Source organism: Chroicocephalus ridibundus, chromosome 3 (genome assembly GCF_963924245.1).
Source record: "Chroicocephalus ridibundus chromosome 3, bChrRid1.1, whole genome shotgun sequence".
Classification (NCBI taxonomy): domain Eukaryota; kingdom Metazoa; phylum Chordata; class Aves; order Charadriiformes; family Laridae; genus Chroicocephalus; species Chroicocephalus ridibundus.
The window spans coordinates 106,579,204-106,591,813 of record NC_086286.1 but is presented as its reverse complement, the minus strand read 5'-3'; the positions used below and the strand labels follow the sequence as shown (position 1 = coordinate 106,591,813).

The following is a 12,610-nucleotide window of genomic DNA, read 5'->3' as shown; positions in this document are numbered from 1 at the left end:
GTTACGTCATGAAATAACTTCTCTCCTCTGGTTATATTCCACATGAAGAATGTCGAAAGCAGAAAACTGTGCTGAAAGAATGCTAAACCAACCGAGTGAAGCAATCAAATCTGGAAATGCCTGTGGGCAAAAGCCAGTTCAGCCTTTACTTCATTCCCTTGTGCATAGAGATTTTAATTACATTATCACGAACTTTTCCCCATGAATTCCCTTCTCCTGTTCATGGTCTTTTCTTTCTGAATTCACTGCAGTTCTTACCCCCATAAAATCAAAGGGAGTCATTTCTGATAGAACTCTGGTGTTTATCACTGAAAACATTGACAGCTTTCTAAAATCACCAGTTCAGAACCTGACTATTGTTCAGTGCATGAGACATGAACAATACCGCATCATCATGGCAGTGGTTTTTGGGTGCTGCCTTGTATTATGGGCTGTTGACCCATTCCTATAGTCTTTTTTTTAAAATGGTGGAGGTTTCTTTGTCCCTTTGTCTCCATGCTTGCTGTGGGAAGAGGTCAGTTAGTTAAGAAGGCAAGTTCTGTGAATTATATTTATTTGTTTTGATAAAGGCATCCTCTCAGGAAAAGAAATTCAAAGGAAACAACAGCTTGGCGTGATGCAGACTTGTCAGCTTGGGCCCTGAAGCATAGTAGCTACGTTCAAATGCCTTTGGACTACAGCTATTAATCTTGAAACGGCTTATTAGCTCAGGTGCAACACGTCGTGAATGTGCCTCTGCTTCTTCATGATCCCAGTTGCTACGCGTGGAGTCAACAGGGGCCTCTGCAACATGCTCTCCTTTGCTCCTGTGTCTGGCACGCATAAACAGGGGCACAGGCATGCTTCTCGTGCAACAGCACAGAAATTGCCCAGAACTGACAAACTTTCCTAATTTCCACTGCTTCCTTTAACAGCCTGGCTAGTTCATACTTCCCTTCATTGCATGCAGTATGGGTACCACTGAAATGGAGTGGCCTATTTCACATTTTGAACTTTTGTGGTGTGTAGCTTTAACACAGTTCCTATCTCTTTCCAGGCCCTTTATGCTACTGGGAGAGAAAAATACATTTTTATTTTTTTTATTTCCCTGCAACAAAATCATATCAATTTTCAAATTAAAAGTTTCTCTAGCGTTTTCCCCCTTGAAGTTGTCTTTCACAAGCCTACACCAGAATCCATCTGTATCCCGAGTAGTGTGATATGACAGGACAGAAGGAAAACTGCACCTGCTGCTCTTCTCATTGACGTCACTCTCGAGAAAACTCAATAACAGCAGGACTGTGGCTAAACATTTTCAAAGATGTAATTAATTTTAACACAGTCTCTTCAGATACTGCCACAGGCTTGAAAAGGTTTAACTAAACATAAAGTTTGAAGAGGCAGTGAGCAGTAATGAGAAAGTAGAAACAAAATAGCAGACATCATTTTACTGTAGCATAATGATTTAACATCTATGTCAACTGATTATCTTCAAAATATTAAAAAAAAACCCTCTCTTAATTTTCAGAGTACACAGAGCAGTTGTCAGAGCACACCAGTTTTCTAAACTAAGATCCAGATGAGAGCTAAAGAAACATTTTGCAATGGAAGCCGTTTTCTTCCATGTGTACGTAATACAGCTGGTCCCCAAAAAGGATATTTTTCTCAAACAAATAGAGTATTTGCTGACCTGACATAAACTTTAAACCTCCTACACAGTATTCCTGTGAAATGACAGAATGATCCATTTTAGCTTCAATGATTTAAAAGCCCTGAGAGATCTGTGCAATTATTCTTTGAAATACCTTGGAAGCAGAATTAATACCAAATAATATTGCTTACATTTGTGTAGTTTCACTAGTGCAGTTCTTGAATTCTGTTTTAAGTTCAATGCCACTTATAACACTTATCACAAACTTCTCATTCTTTCGCTTTCAGCCCTTCTTAAGTTTTGTAATCCTTATATAGGTACTACATTTGCATTTCATGTAGAAAGTCAGTTTGCAGCTGGTTTCGGTGGTTTGGGTTTTTTTTTTTTTTTAAATTAATATTTAACAACTCCCCCCCCCCCGCCTTTGTATATCTTCTGGGATGTAGAAACGCTACATTCCTGTAGCCCTAATCAGTCTCTCTTGTATTTCAGTTTCGGAGATTACAGAATGTATGCATAGACCGTGCCAAATCTCTTCTAACTTTTCCTTCTGGAAAGGCATTATCTGTCAGCAAACTCCTGGGCTTGCCTCATGGAAATGCTTCATTGCCCGCCCTTTTAATGATTTTTTTTTTTCCCCTTTAGGTATTTAAGTATATGCTTTTTTCCCCCCGCTAGCTTTTGCAAATCTAATGTGCTTAGAAGACTCAGCTTGTTCAGTGTAACAGGAACCATCCTAATATTTAGTAAGTCACTGAGTCAGCTTTGTCATATAAAGCTCAACTTGGTACTTTAGATGTCAATGCATAAACATAGTTATTTAGTCTCTCTGAAACCAGGCAGGGCATCAAAGGCTTGAAAGATTGCTTAATAATAAGTGGTCGGTTTTATCTGATAAAAGGAAAAAAAGACAGGGGAACGAATACAAAAAAATACTGTGGCTTGGCCAGCAGAAGGTAATGAATGATATATGAAAGACCAGATCAAACTGAGCACAAACCTGAAAGCAACCTGACGTGAGTTAGAGGAAGGGAAGTTGATGCTGAGGTGAAAATGAGAGAAAATGATCTTGTGTTTAGAAAAGCCTGCTGATTCAAGAGCTTATATTTATATACATTCAAGGAAAAAGCAAAGTCACGAAACAACAGCAAAAGTGTGAGAGAAGAGGCATTTCCAGAACAAGAGAAAGAATGAGATAAACTGAAAGAATCTGACAACAGGAAGAAGCAGCTTTCAAAAGACATGTCATAGTGTTTGACATGAATAGCGGCATAAAGTGGAACAGTTGAATTTCACAGGTTTTCTTACCTTTCTCATGCAGAAACCAGATTTTGAAAGGGACTGCAATAAAACTGAGCAGATACATTATTTTGCAGTTCACTCTTCAGGAAACTGATTTTTAATTTTATTTTTTGGTGTAGTATTATTAAACCTCTGTTTGAGAGTCCTCACTTGCCCAGGGCCTGCCTCCAGAATTTCACCAGAACATTTCACAAATGTCTCAAAATTACATAAACAGGTTGATTTTTATTTAGCGTGTTTTTACTTCATCTATTCTATGGTTTTCGGGTCTGGAAGATTTGATAGCTTGATATTTCTGAGAGTCATGATATCACCATATCATGATGTGTATTGTGTCATTGCTTCTCCTGAGTCATAGAATATATATGCTTCATGTTAATGCAAAATAAATTTAAGTTTTAACTTTACATATGGGATGAGAGCGTGACTGAATGAATAGGTCAGATTCAACTAGACTCTCAAAAACCAACCAGTTATTTGCTGTCAGATATTGTAACTCCACCTACAAATAGCAATTTTTCAGAGGTTAAATAAGTATAAATAGCCCATGGCCGTCTGTGTTAGCCATCTCCTTAACTTGGAAACTGTGTTGTTTCTGTACGGTGTCTTTCAGACAGAGTTATACTTGCCTTCTGAGCCAGCAGGATAGAAATCAGCTCTGACCCAAAGTTAAAGCTTTAGGTTATTAGCTCAGGAATCGTACTGTACTAACCACAGGTCCACAGATCCTGGATATGCGCAGGCTTTAGTTCTGACAGGACTGGAACAGATTTACAAATGCCCTTAAAAAAACCCCAACCAGTTAGAATTAAAACTATCTAGGAAGTTTTAAATGTAAGGTGTTGCTTGTTCAGCGATCAGCCATGCATCATTTCAGAAGTGCCCCTGAACTTTGCAGACATGCTAAGAAGTTGAAGTACATTAGGAAATTAGTTCTTTCACCTCTTTCATGGCTAAACCAGCTGCACAAGAGGAATTCCCTGGGGAAGGTGTGAATAATGTTTGTACTGATGTTTCTGAGAAACTGTTTCACTTGTAAGCGTGAGTTTGTTTTACATACGTACACTCTGAACTCGAGTGGGATTTAGGAGCGGTAGCGTTCTCGGTTACGGTGTGCCTGGGTTTACAGGGTGCCTTCCGCAAGGTGCTGGGATTGTGACACGTGGCGAGGACAGCACGTGCTGCCTGTGGCAGTCCTCTGGGAAATCCTGGCTCAGTGCAGGGCAGTACGGCTGTGGTGAGCCGCAGGGGCTGCCAAATTACAGTACACCTCCCACTGATGATAGTTGTCCTCCATCACTGCTATCAAAGTGCCAGTGACTGCTGCCTAAATAAAGTCTCTCTGCACTCAAGCAGAGTAGGTGCTGCTGCCGCTGTCAGCGCAGCATCCATCACTGCCAGAAACCAGGGCGAGGATTTCAGCCGTAATGTACTTTAAGTTTCCTGATGAGAGCTACTTTGGAAAGCATTAATGTTCTGATCTTGAGATGGCTGTATGCAGCTGTGGGTGCTACAACGTATTTTAAGATGTTATTTAAACCCCCTGTATTGAGTTTGGATAAACCAGTCCTGAGGCCATGATTATACTAGGAAGGATGAAGCAGGCAGCTTGCTTGAGAGCAGTAGAAGGAGAAAATGGATTAATGATGCCTTTCAAAATGTAAGGAAGCTGGCTTTGGGTTTTTTTTTTTTTAATTGGTCATTGTTTTTCTTTAGGGTTTTTTTTAGCTTTCCTTTTCTTTAGTTTTTTTAAAGTGAGACAGAGTAAAGAAATGAGGAAAACATAAGTTGTGGAGGAAGAGAAGCAAACCATGATCCAGTTAAGCTGGCCAGGGTCAGTATATCCTAGTTTTTTCTACTCTGAAGTATGTTACCCACTATGAACCTACTAAAGGGGCTCAGTCAGGTCAAACTAGGCCTCGAGGATTCGTTTACAATCAACTCTGTCCAATTCCCAAATATTTTTTTTTATATAATCTAAAGTTTTTATATTTTTTTTAATGTCATACGAACTTGTGTATTCTGAATATTCTGTTATAGAGGGTGGTGACATTTTAACCCAAAAGGCCTAATAAATACAGCTTCAGGAACACAGAAATGGAATTAGTCTAAGGAAACTAAGGACAATGCATTTCATTAATAATTGCTATCCAGGGGAAGGGGATGCCAAAAAATTAACTGTACCTTAAAAGAGCTTTTTGTTTTTCCAAGACACTTCAATAAACCTGGAAGTGTATTTTCTTCCTTTATCATGCTGCTTTGAATAGAATCTTTTAATGGTAATGTACATTTGTTAGTATTACTAGCTCTTGTGATTATCACAACTACTACATAAGGATAAATCTGCATCTGGAATAACAGGATTTTAAGTATCCCGCTAGCTTCTTCTGCTACAGCATATCACGTAGCAAGGGACATGCTGCATTGCATAGAAGTGCCTTCAGCGTGAGCTTGCGTGAGTGATTTCTATAGGTACCTCGGTGTAGGGATGGAGAAAGTTACGAGGATACAGCAGGCTGCAGAGAGAGCGGCGTGCAGCAGTCTCCCAGGCACTGATGAGCTCCTGAGACCGGCACTCTGGCTGGCTCTGCAAGAACTGATAAACTTGGGGCACCAAAGTTGGCCACACCTGGGCACCTGCCCAGACCGGCATCAGCAGCCAGTTGTGTACATGGGACTGCATTCAAGAGGCTGCTGCTGCTCCGTGCGGCCAGGCTGCAGGGTTACATACACACCTGGTGAAATGAAGGACCCTTTGAGGGACTTTCTGGACAGCCACCTAAGAGCCCCTGTGGGCTGTTACGGCCCTGCGCCTCTGCACAAACAGCTGGGGCTGGGCTCCCAGCCCTCCACTAGCGAGTAACTGTGAGTGTGCAAGCGCAAGAGTGAGCTGTGTGAGCAGACATGCCTGGGCAGTGTGAACAGTTACCAGCTATTAACAGGTGGATTCCATTAATAAGAGCAGCCTTGTTAATAAATGCTCTCCTAATCGATAATTTTTTGTGATCTTTCTCCCTCAATTCAGTCCCCTCATCAAGAAAAATGCATTTCTTTGTCCTGGTCTGTCAACACTGCAGCCACATGCAGCCCTCGGGTTGTTTCAACAATTGGTATTATCTCGAATCACACAGTGGTGGAGGTCACCTGCTCCACCCCCACTGCAGGGTGCTCCAGGACCATGTCCAGGTGGCTTTTGAATACCTACAGGGAAGGAGGCTCCACAGCCAGTGCTCAGTGACCCTCACAGTGGAAAAAAGTGTTTCCTGGTGTTCAGATGGACCCTTCTGTGTTTCAGTTTGCACCCATTGTCCAAGTTCTTGCTGGAATAACATTAAATCACAAGGCAAAATATAAGGCTGCAAGCATCATCCTATGTAAGTACCCTATGATTTTAAGGGAATGGAGAAAGTCACCACCGAGTTTTTGCACTAGAGGCTGACAGGACAAAGTTTATTTTTGTCTAGGACCTATTTTAACTAACCATTTCAGAGATCTGAGGCTATCAGATTTACCAACAACTGACAACTAATATTCCATGCCTAAATCGTTCCCACATTATTCTTGTGACTTTCTCAGATCCGCATCCACTTATGTAGATTCTTTTCCTTAAAATTTTCCTTTCATGGTGAGATTCAGCTCCAAACACCTGTGCTATAGGTTATGTAGGTCTGAGCTCCTACTACAGTTATTAGAGATCTTGTCAATGGAAAGAGCCATTCTAGCTATTCACCTGACCAGGTTTGATTTCTACTTTTTGGTGTAATTAGCTGATGCAGTTTCAACTACTACTTCATTGGAGCTAATGGAAGCTCAGACACCTTGCTTACACGTAGACATCTCTACTGAAGAAAAGTAAATTTGAATCCCACTCTTAATGATTTTACGGAAAAGAAAGCTGGCAGAATGGAACCCTGGTTAACACTGGAGATGTGATCTACCTGTCTCAATATGATGCAGTTTTTCACCAATAGGTTTATGGTATTAAATTGAATCAGAGAAACAAATAGGCTTTGTAATTTCATATTGTTAAGTCTTCATAACTAACTGTTCACCTTTTTTTTTTTCTTTGAATTATCTCCAGTAGTAAAAATCAGTTCCAACAACCAGTGGAAGTCAGCAGTGGGTTTGTACGCTTGTGATTGTACTATTATGAATTCCTGAGTGCAACCTTTATGCTAGCTCTTTTTTTCTTCTCATCGGGGAAATTCTCACGGAAAAGGTTTACTTTCCCATTAAAATGATAATTTTGCTGTTAACAGGATTGGTGGCAAATGAATGCAATAATATATCAACGAAAATAAGAAAGAGCCTGAAAACAGTTTTATTGCAGTAGGTTAGGGGCACAGTGGCAGGGGAATGATAAATGGTGTAGAGCCAAGTCTAGGCAACAAGACTGTGTGAGAGTCGTCTCTACTGCAAAAACAGCTTTTTAGTGAATAATGCACGTAATTTCCAAAGCTGAAGGAAACTTTCCCCCTCTAGAGGCTAATGCAAAGAACTGCTTACCTACTTCTAGTTTAGCCTCTGGCTTTAGTTTTGGGTGGTAGCAAATTAAACCCCAAATCTGGATGCAGCCAAACTCACAATCTAAATCCAATCCTGGAAGTTATATGCCAATAGTTTTCACTGACCTGATTGTCAAAACTACATTTGTAACTTCTGGTTAATGAAAGCCATCTCACAGCTTCAGCCACCGCAGCTATATGTCAGTTCTTTACTTTCTTCTTTGTGACCAGCCTTTTTATTTCTCTCCCTTCCTATTACCAAATTTATGAGAGGTTGGACATCACTCCTCTCTTCTTGGTTAAAGAAGAAGTGAGCTTTGCAGAATTCATGGTCCGGGTGTTGTGCACATCCACAATGACTCCTGAGTTCTGCTGCCCAGTTATGGGTTTTTAGTGAAATAAGATCGAGTCTAACTGTGGAAGTTTAGCAAAGCAGAGACACCCATCTCCTGCTGGCAATATCTATTAAACACTTAGAAGCAGGAAGAAAGCTTGTATTTTCAAAAGACTGTGATTTAGCATTCATTTAGCTTCTCCTAACCTTTCTAAGCAGGTATCAGCTCCCAGAGATGGTTTGGTATTTCATCATCTCGCTGTCAATGCCATGGAGAGCCCTTAATGTTAAATGACTTCAGTGTGCTCTGCATCTGAAATATGTGCTCCCCTGCACTGTAAAAATCATTCGGCGCTGGTGCTCTGCCAACGCATGCCAGCGGCAGCTATAGCGTGCTTTGGTATTTGACTGGAAGCACAGCACTAGGAGTACCATGCCAGTGGAAGGCAGAGGTTGCGTACTGGATTGTGCGGTGTACGCTGGTTTTAAAACAGGAGGAACAGAGCCCTGGAGGCAAGATAGAGACAGGACTCCATCTTTGCTAATCAGCGCTAGGAAAAAACAATTAGCTTATTGGCATGAAAAGCTTGTACCATCTCCAACATCTGTTCTGCACTGAGCTAATGAAATGAATGTGGTGTACCAGAGATACTGCCTGCTGAGAAGTACATCCTCTTTCCCCTTTTTAAAAATCGTGCTATGAAATATAACTTGAAGTAGGCTTTACCATCGAATCACCATTTTTTCTGCTTAAATCAATGGCTTAGAGTATGAATCAGGTATGGATTGCATGAATATAACTGATTGCTAATTGGTGCTGTGGACATGCTAGCCATTTTGCCTTAAAAAGGGGGTGGAAATGTGTTTCATTTGTATGTACTCCACTTTCATCTCATATTCCTGCTCTTTGCTTAGAAAGTCTTATGTATGAAAATAGAAGTGCATGGTGCCAAATCAGGGCAATTCATTAACTAAATGTAATAGAAGAAAATTGGATTCCACCTGACCAGGCTTACTTAATTGAAAATCAGTCCAAGAAACTGCAAAGTCTTCTGAACAATAACAGGAAATGTTGATTTTCCTCCTGCCCTTGGAGTCCGTAGAAGAGTAGAAGAAATCTTATGGCAGAGACTGAATGCCCTGCTTGTTTCAGTCACGGCAAAGGTTTCGTTCCATTATAACTGCAGTAATTGCGTGTATTGTAGTCTAGCAGGGAAATGCTGCACACTGTATTTATCTTTATATGGGAAACTTTACATTGCCTGCCTATGCGGTGTCAGCTCATATCATTCTTTGTGAAATGTAATGATGGAATTGGGGCATGTGGATCATGATTTGTGGGTTCAATATACCATAAACTCTTCTGGTTTCAGCTAGCAAAGTAGGTCTGATTTTATTTAACAGTTCACACAGGACACATGTGCTCGGGTGACAAACTGCCTTGTTTTCAGTTAGTGTAGGTCAACATGTAAGAAAATAAACACATCCACAATTTACAACATTAGCTTAACACGGCGTGTTACAAAGTAGTGCTGTTTTATGCTGGGACAAGTTCCTAATTAATTTGCATTAAGTTATCTGAATCAGTTTCAGAATAGCATTTCTGAATAGCAATTTCTGCTGCAAGTCACAATATGTACGTGCATTTTTCAGAAACAACTCACACTTTTTTGGTTTGGGTTGTTGGTTTTTTTCTTTTAAATCCCCGTGTCTGAGTAGATATTGTTCCACTGCTATAGGAAGAAGACTTTCTAATTTTTTTTGCCCGTTCCTTTTCTTGGATGTTAAGGTTTTGCATCAGGATACTTCAATAACAATAAAATGACATAGAACAGATGTTTTCAAACATATTATCGCTGTGGCAGGATGTGCAGCCACAGCACGTGCACAGCGACGGTGGTTTGTGCAATTCAAGAATGACACCATTTTTTGGGATGATCCAGATTTGCATGTTGCTGCATCCAGTCTCTGCGCTTTCAGAGAGCAGTCACTGCATAGCTAGATACTCCATTTATGCATAATCTGGGTTTGGTGGGATTTTTATTGGCTCCTAGGGGGCAACAACATTCTTTTGTCTCTCAGGCTCTGGAAGGAAAAATGCTGAGATTAGTTTTTCTTTCTGCTGTAGTTTATGATAAAGTTTGGTATGATAAAGCTTGAGACCCCACATACTGGAAGTGTTAGGTAATGCATTGTGTTCACTATCTTGGATTTCGGAAAGCAGTTCTCTCTAGTACATTTATCACGTTTTGGGTTGTTTTTCTCCCACATTCACTTACAACATTAAGCATGTTCTCAGTCCTCAGGAAATTTATCTCATTTAAACAGTTATAAATTATTAAAGCCAAGCACACTTTCCTCCTGTCTACCACTAGGAGAAGATGTATATCCAGGAGTTCATTGGTAAATATTTTCCCAATAACTTTTAGAATCGGTTACTGTATCACAAGAAGTTCAGGACTTCTGTCACCTAAACCTTTAACCTAGAGTCTTGTATCTGTTGAATGTTGCAATCGGGAAACAAAATCCTTTTTTAAGATGAAGTAGTTTAAAAATGGTACTATAAGTTTCTAATAAAGTGCCTAGATTGCCCAACTGCCTTTTCCCAGGCACTGCTAATAAATACATTCAATTCCTATAAATGCCAAGTGAGCTCACGTGTACACGTATCAGGGTAAATTGGTCAGCCACAATCTGCCTGTTGTGCTTGTCCAAGACAATGTAGCTACTGCGTCCTTCTGCCGTCCCACTTGGGAGATGATGTTGTGACCATACTTTATCAGAGCTGCCTACTCTTTTAGTTCCAGCCATAGGTTTACAAGTGAATCTCTGAGTGTAACTCCTCAAAGTTACTGAATACGTTTCTGTTAAGAAAACAGAATTTCCAAAGGTGGGGCAATGCACTGCGAAGATGACGTTCTGAATGCTGGTCCCAGTGCAAGCTGGGGAGGGGTCATTCTGGTGCCACCAGTGCCACTGGTGCGCTTCTCTGCTCTCTCTTCAGATGGGAGTCAACTGGTGAAGCCCTAATTTATGCTTTTTGGTGTCAGCAGGAATACTTCCAGCTCAATTTCTTTTTTAAAGCAGCTAATTTTTGAAAAAAAAAAATAAAATGGAAGAATGAACACCAGGGTAGGGAAATTTAGTTATGTTATTTGTTATGATGAAGATAATCTTATTTTTAAAATGGTATAATCGAAAAAACATTCTGCAGATTTCTGATTATTGTTCTTATGTACAACCTCAGAACAAATGCTTATACTCAAGATACAAGCTTCTGAAAGTGGACGTTCGTTAAAAGATATTGTAAAATTCCTGTTTAATTGTGGTATGTCTGTCGTAAACAGTAAAGCAAATAAGCTTCTCACAGTGCTCAAGACTTTCATCTTTAGATCCTATTTTACATCTTTACAAAACTATGAAGAGGGAAAATCCTTAATGTAATACTGAGCGTTCTGTTTTTGCTTTTCATATATATATATATATGTGTATATATAAAAAAGATTAAAAATTGATGTTGGTGATAATGTGATATTTGGTGCCAGGTTTTTGGGGGGTTTTTTTGTTTGCTTTTTTAATATTAGTGTTAAAGATTATTTTTTCACTGTTTTAATTTCAGATTTGGATTCTCTAACAGGGCATGCATTTCAAGGTAAAGTGAACAGTTAGATTAGATTATGTTATTTGTCTGTTTTATATTGAGTTTATTGAGTTTTCTTTTGGGGGGGTATAAAATGTAATTGGTATGCTTCTGACAGGATTTTGTTACATGTCAAAATTGTACTGTTAGGGTGTTTTTTAGTTTCAGAAAAATTAAGAAGAGGTAGCTATTATATGCACTAGTTTAAAGAATAGAATTGAAAATCTGCTTTAAATGTTAACTGTAGCATCTTTAATATTAAGCAAACCAAGGGAGGAGAAGCATTAATCCAAAATAGCAAATTCCAATGAAAAGACTTGAAGTTAATTGAAACTTGCACATGATTCTGAAAGGAAGGAAAAAAATACCTGGAAGTGTTTAAGGAAAGCTAAGATTCAAGAAATCCAACACTGAGTTTCCAGTTCTCTTACTAGAAATGCACAGGAAACAGGTTTTGAACAGTAAGAACATCATTTTCAGCAGGGAATCAGGAAAGGCTGAGAACACAATTATGTTAATTCTCTGTATTCTACTGTACGTATCCATTTTTTATGCTGTGTGGAAATTAACTTCAAAAATAGTCCACTCAATTAAAAATTTTAGAATCTTACAACTATAAATATTTAACGATTCAAACATTTTGAGTTGGGAATTTTTTAGCAGAAACAAAAGAGCAGCAAATTTGATACTCAGTGAGCACGTGAACTGGCACGGGAGGAATATAAATGAGCACTCTGTGTGATAGGGTAGATCTCTGCTGCAAATGTGTCGATGCTTCCTGTACTCAAAATTCTCTCGAATAATCCTTCAAATCAATAGGTTGTGAAAACTAAGGCATAGTTTTTGTATCCCAAAGAGATTTAGTCAGAATTGTGATGATGTTTACCATTAGAACAATATTAGTCTTTATTGTGTAATTGGCTTCTAATGTGGCTCTGCGTAATATAATATTCCTCCTTCAGTTTTTGTTTAAAATAATTTTATTTAAAAATCATGGAACAGGGGGTTTATTTGAGGTTTTCCAAGCATTCCTGCATTGTGGGCATTAGGTATGCTGTAAGAATCTCAGTAGAACAAATGGGCAAAAAAAGATTGGAACTTCATCATCATGAAATTTGTGTGCAGTGTGGAGCAGATCCAGGTACAGAGTCTTTCAGAGCTATTTGTACTCAAACACAGCAGCAGAGCGAGTCATATCT

General features: G+C 39.4%; 1 protein-coding gene across 18 annotated transcripts in view; it reads left to right on the top strand.

Annotated features, from left to right (window-relative positions):
• DLGAP2 (DLG associated protein 2) overlaps positions 1-12,610 on the top strand; it is a 475,732-nt gene that overhangs the window by 290,913 nt on the left and 172,209 nt on the right. For 12 of the 18 annotated variants that reach the window (XM_063330364.1, XM_063330360.1, XM_063330362.1 and 9 more), the window contains one exon: positions 11,391-11,423. The exons of the other annotated variants lie outside the window; for them this stretch is intronic. In XM_063330364.1, coding sequence (XP_063186434.1) covers positions 11,391-11,423 — 33 coding nt within the window. The remainder of the gene's footprint in view (positions 1-11,390; positions 11,424-12,610) is intronic. 18 annotated transcript variants of the gene reach the window in all.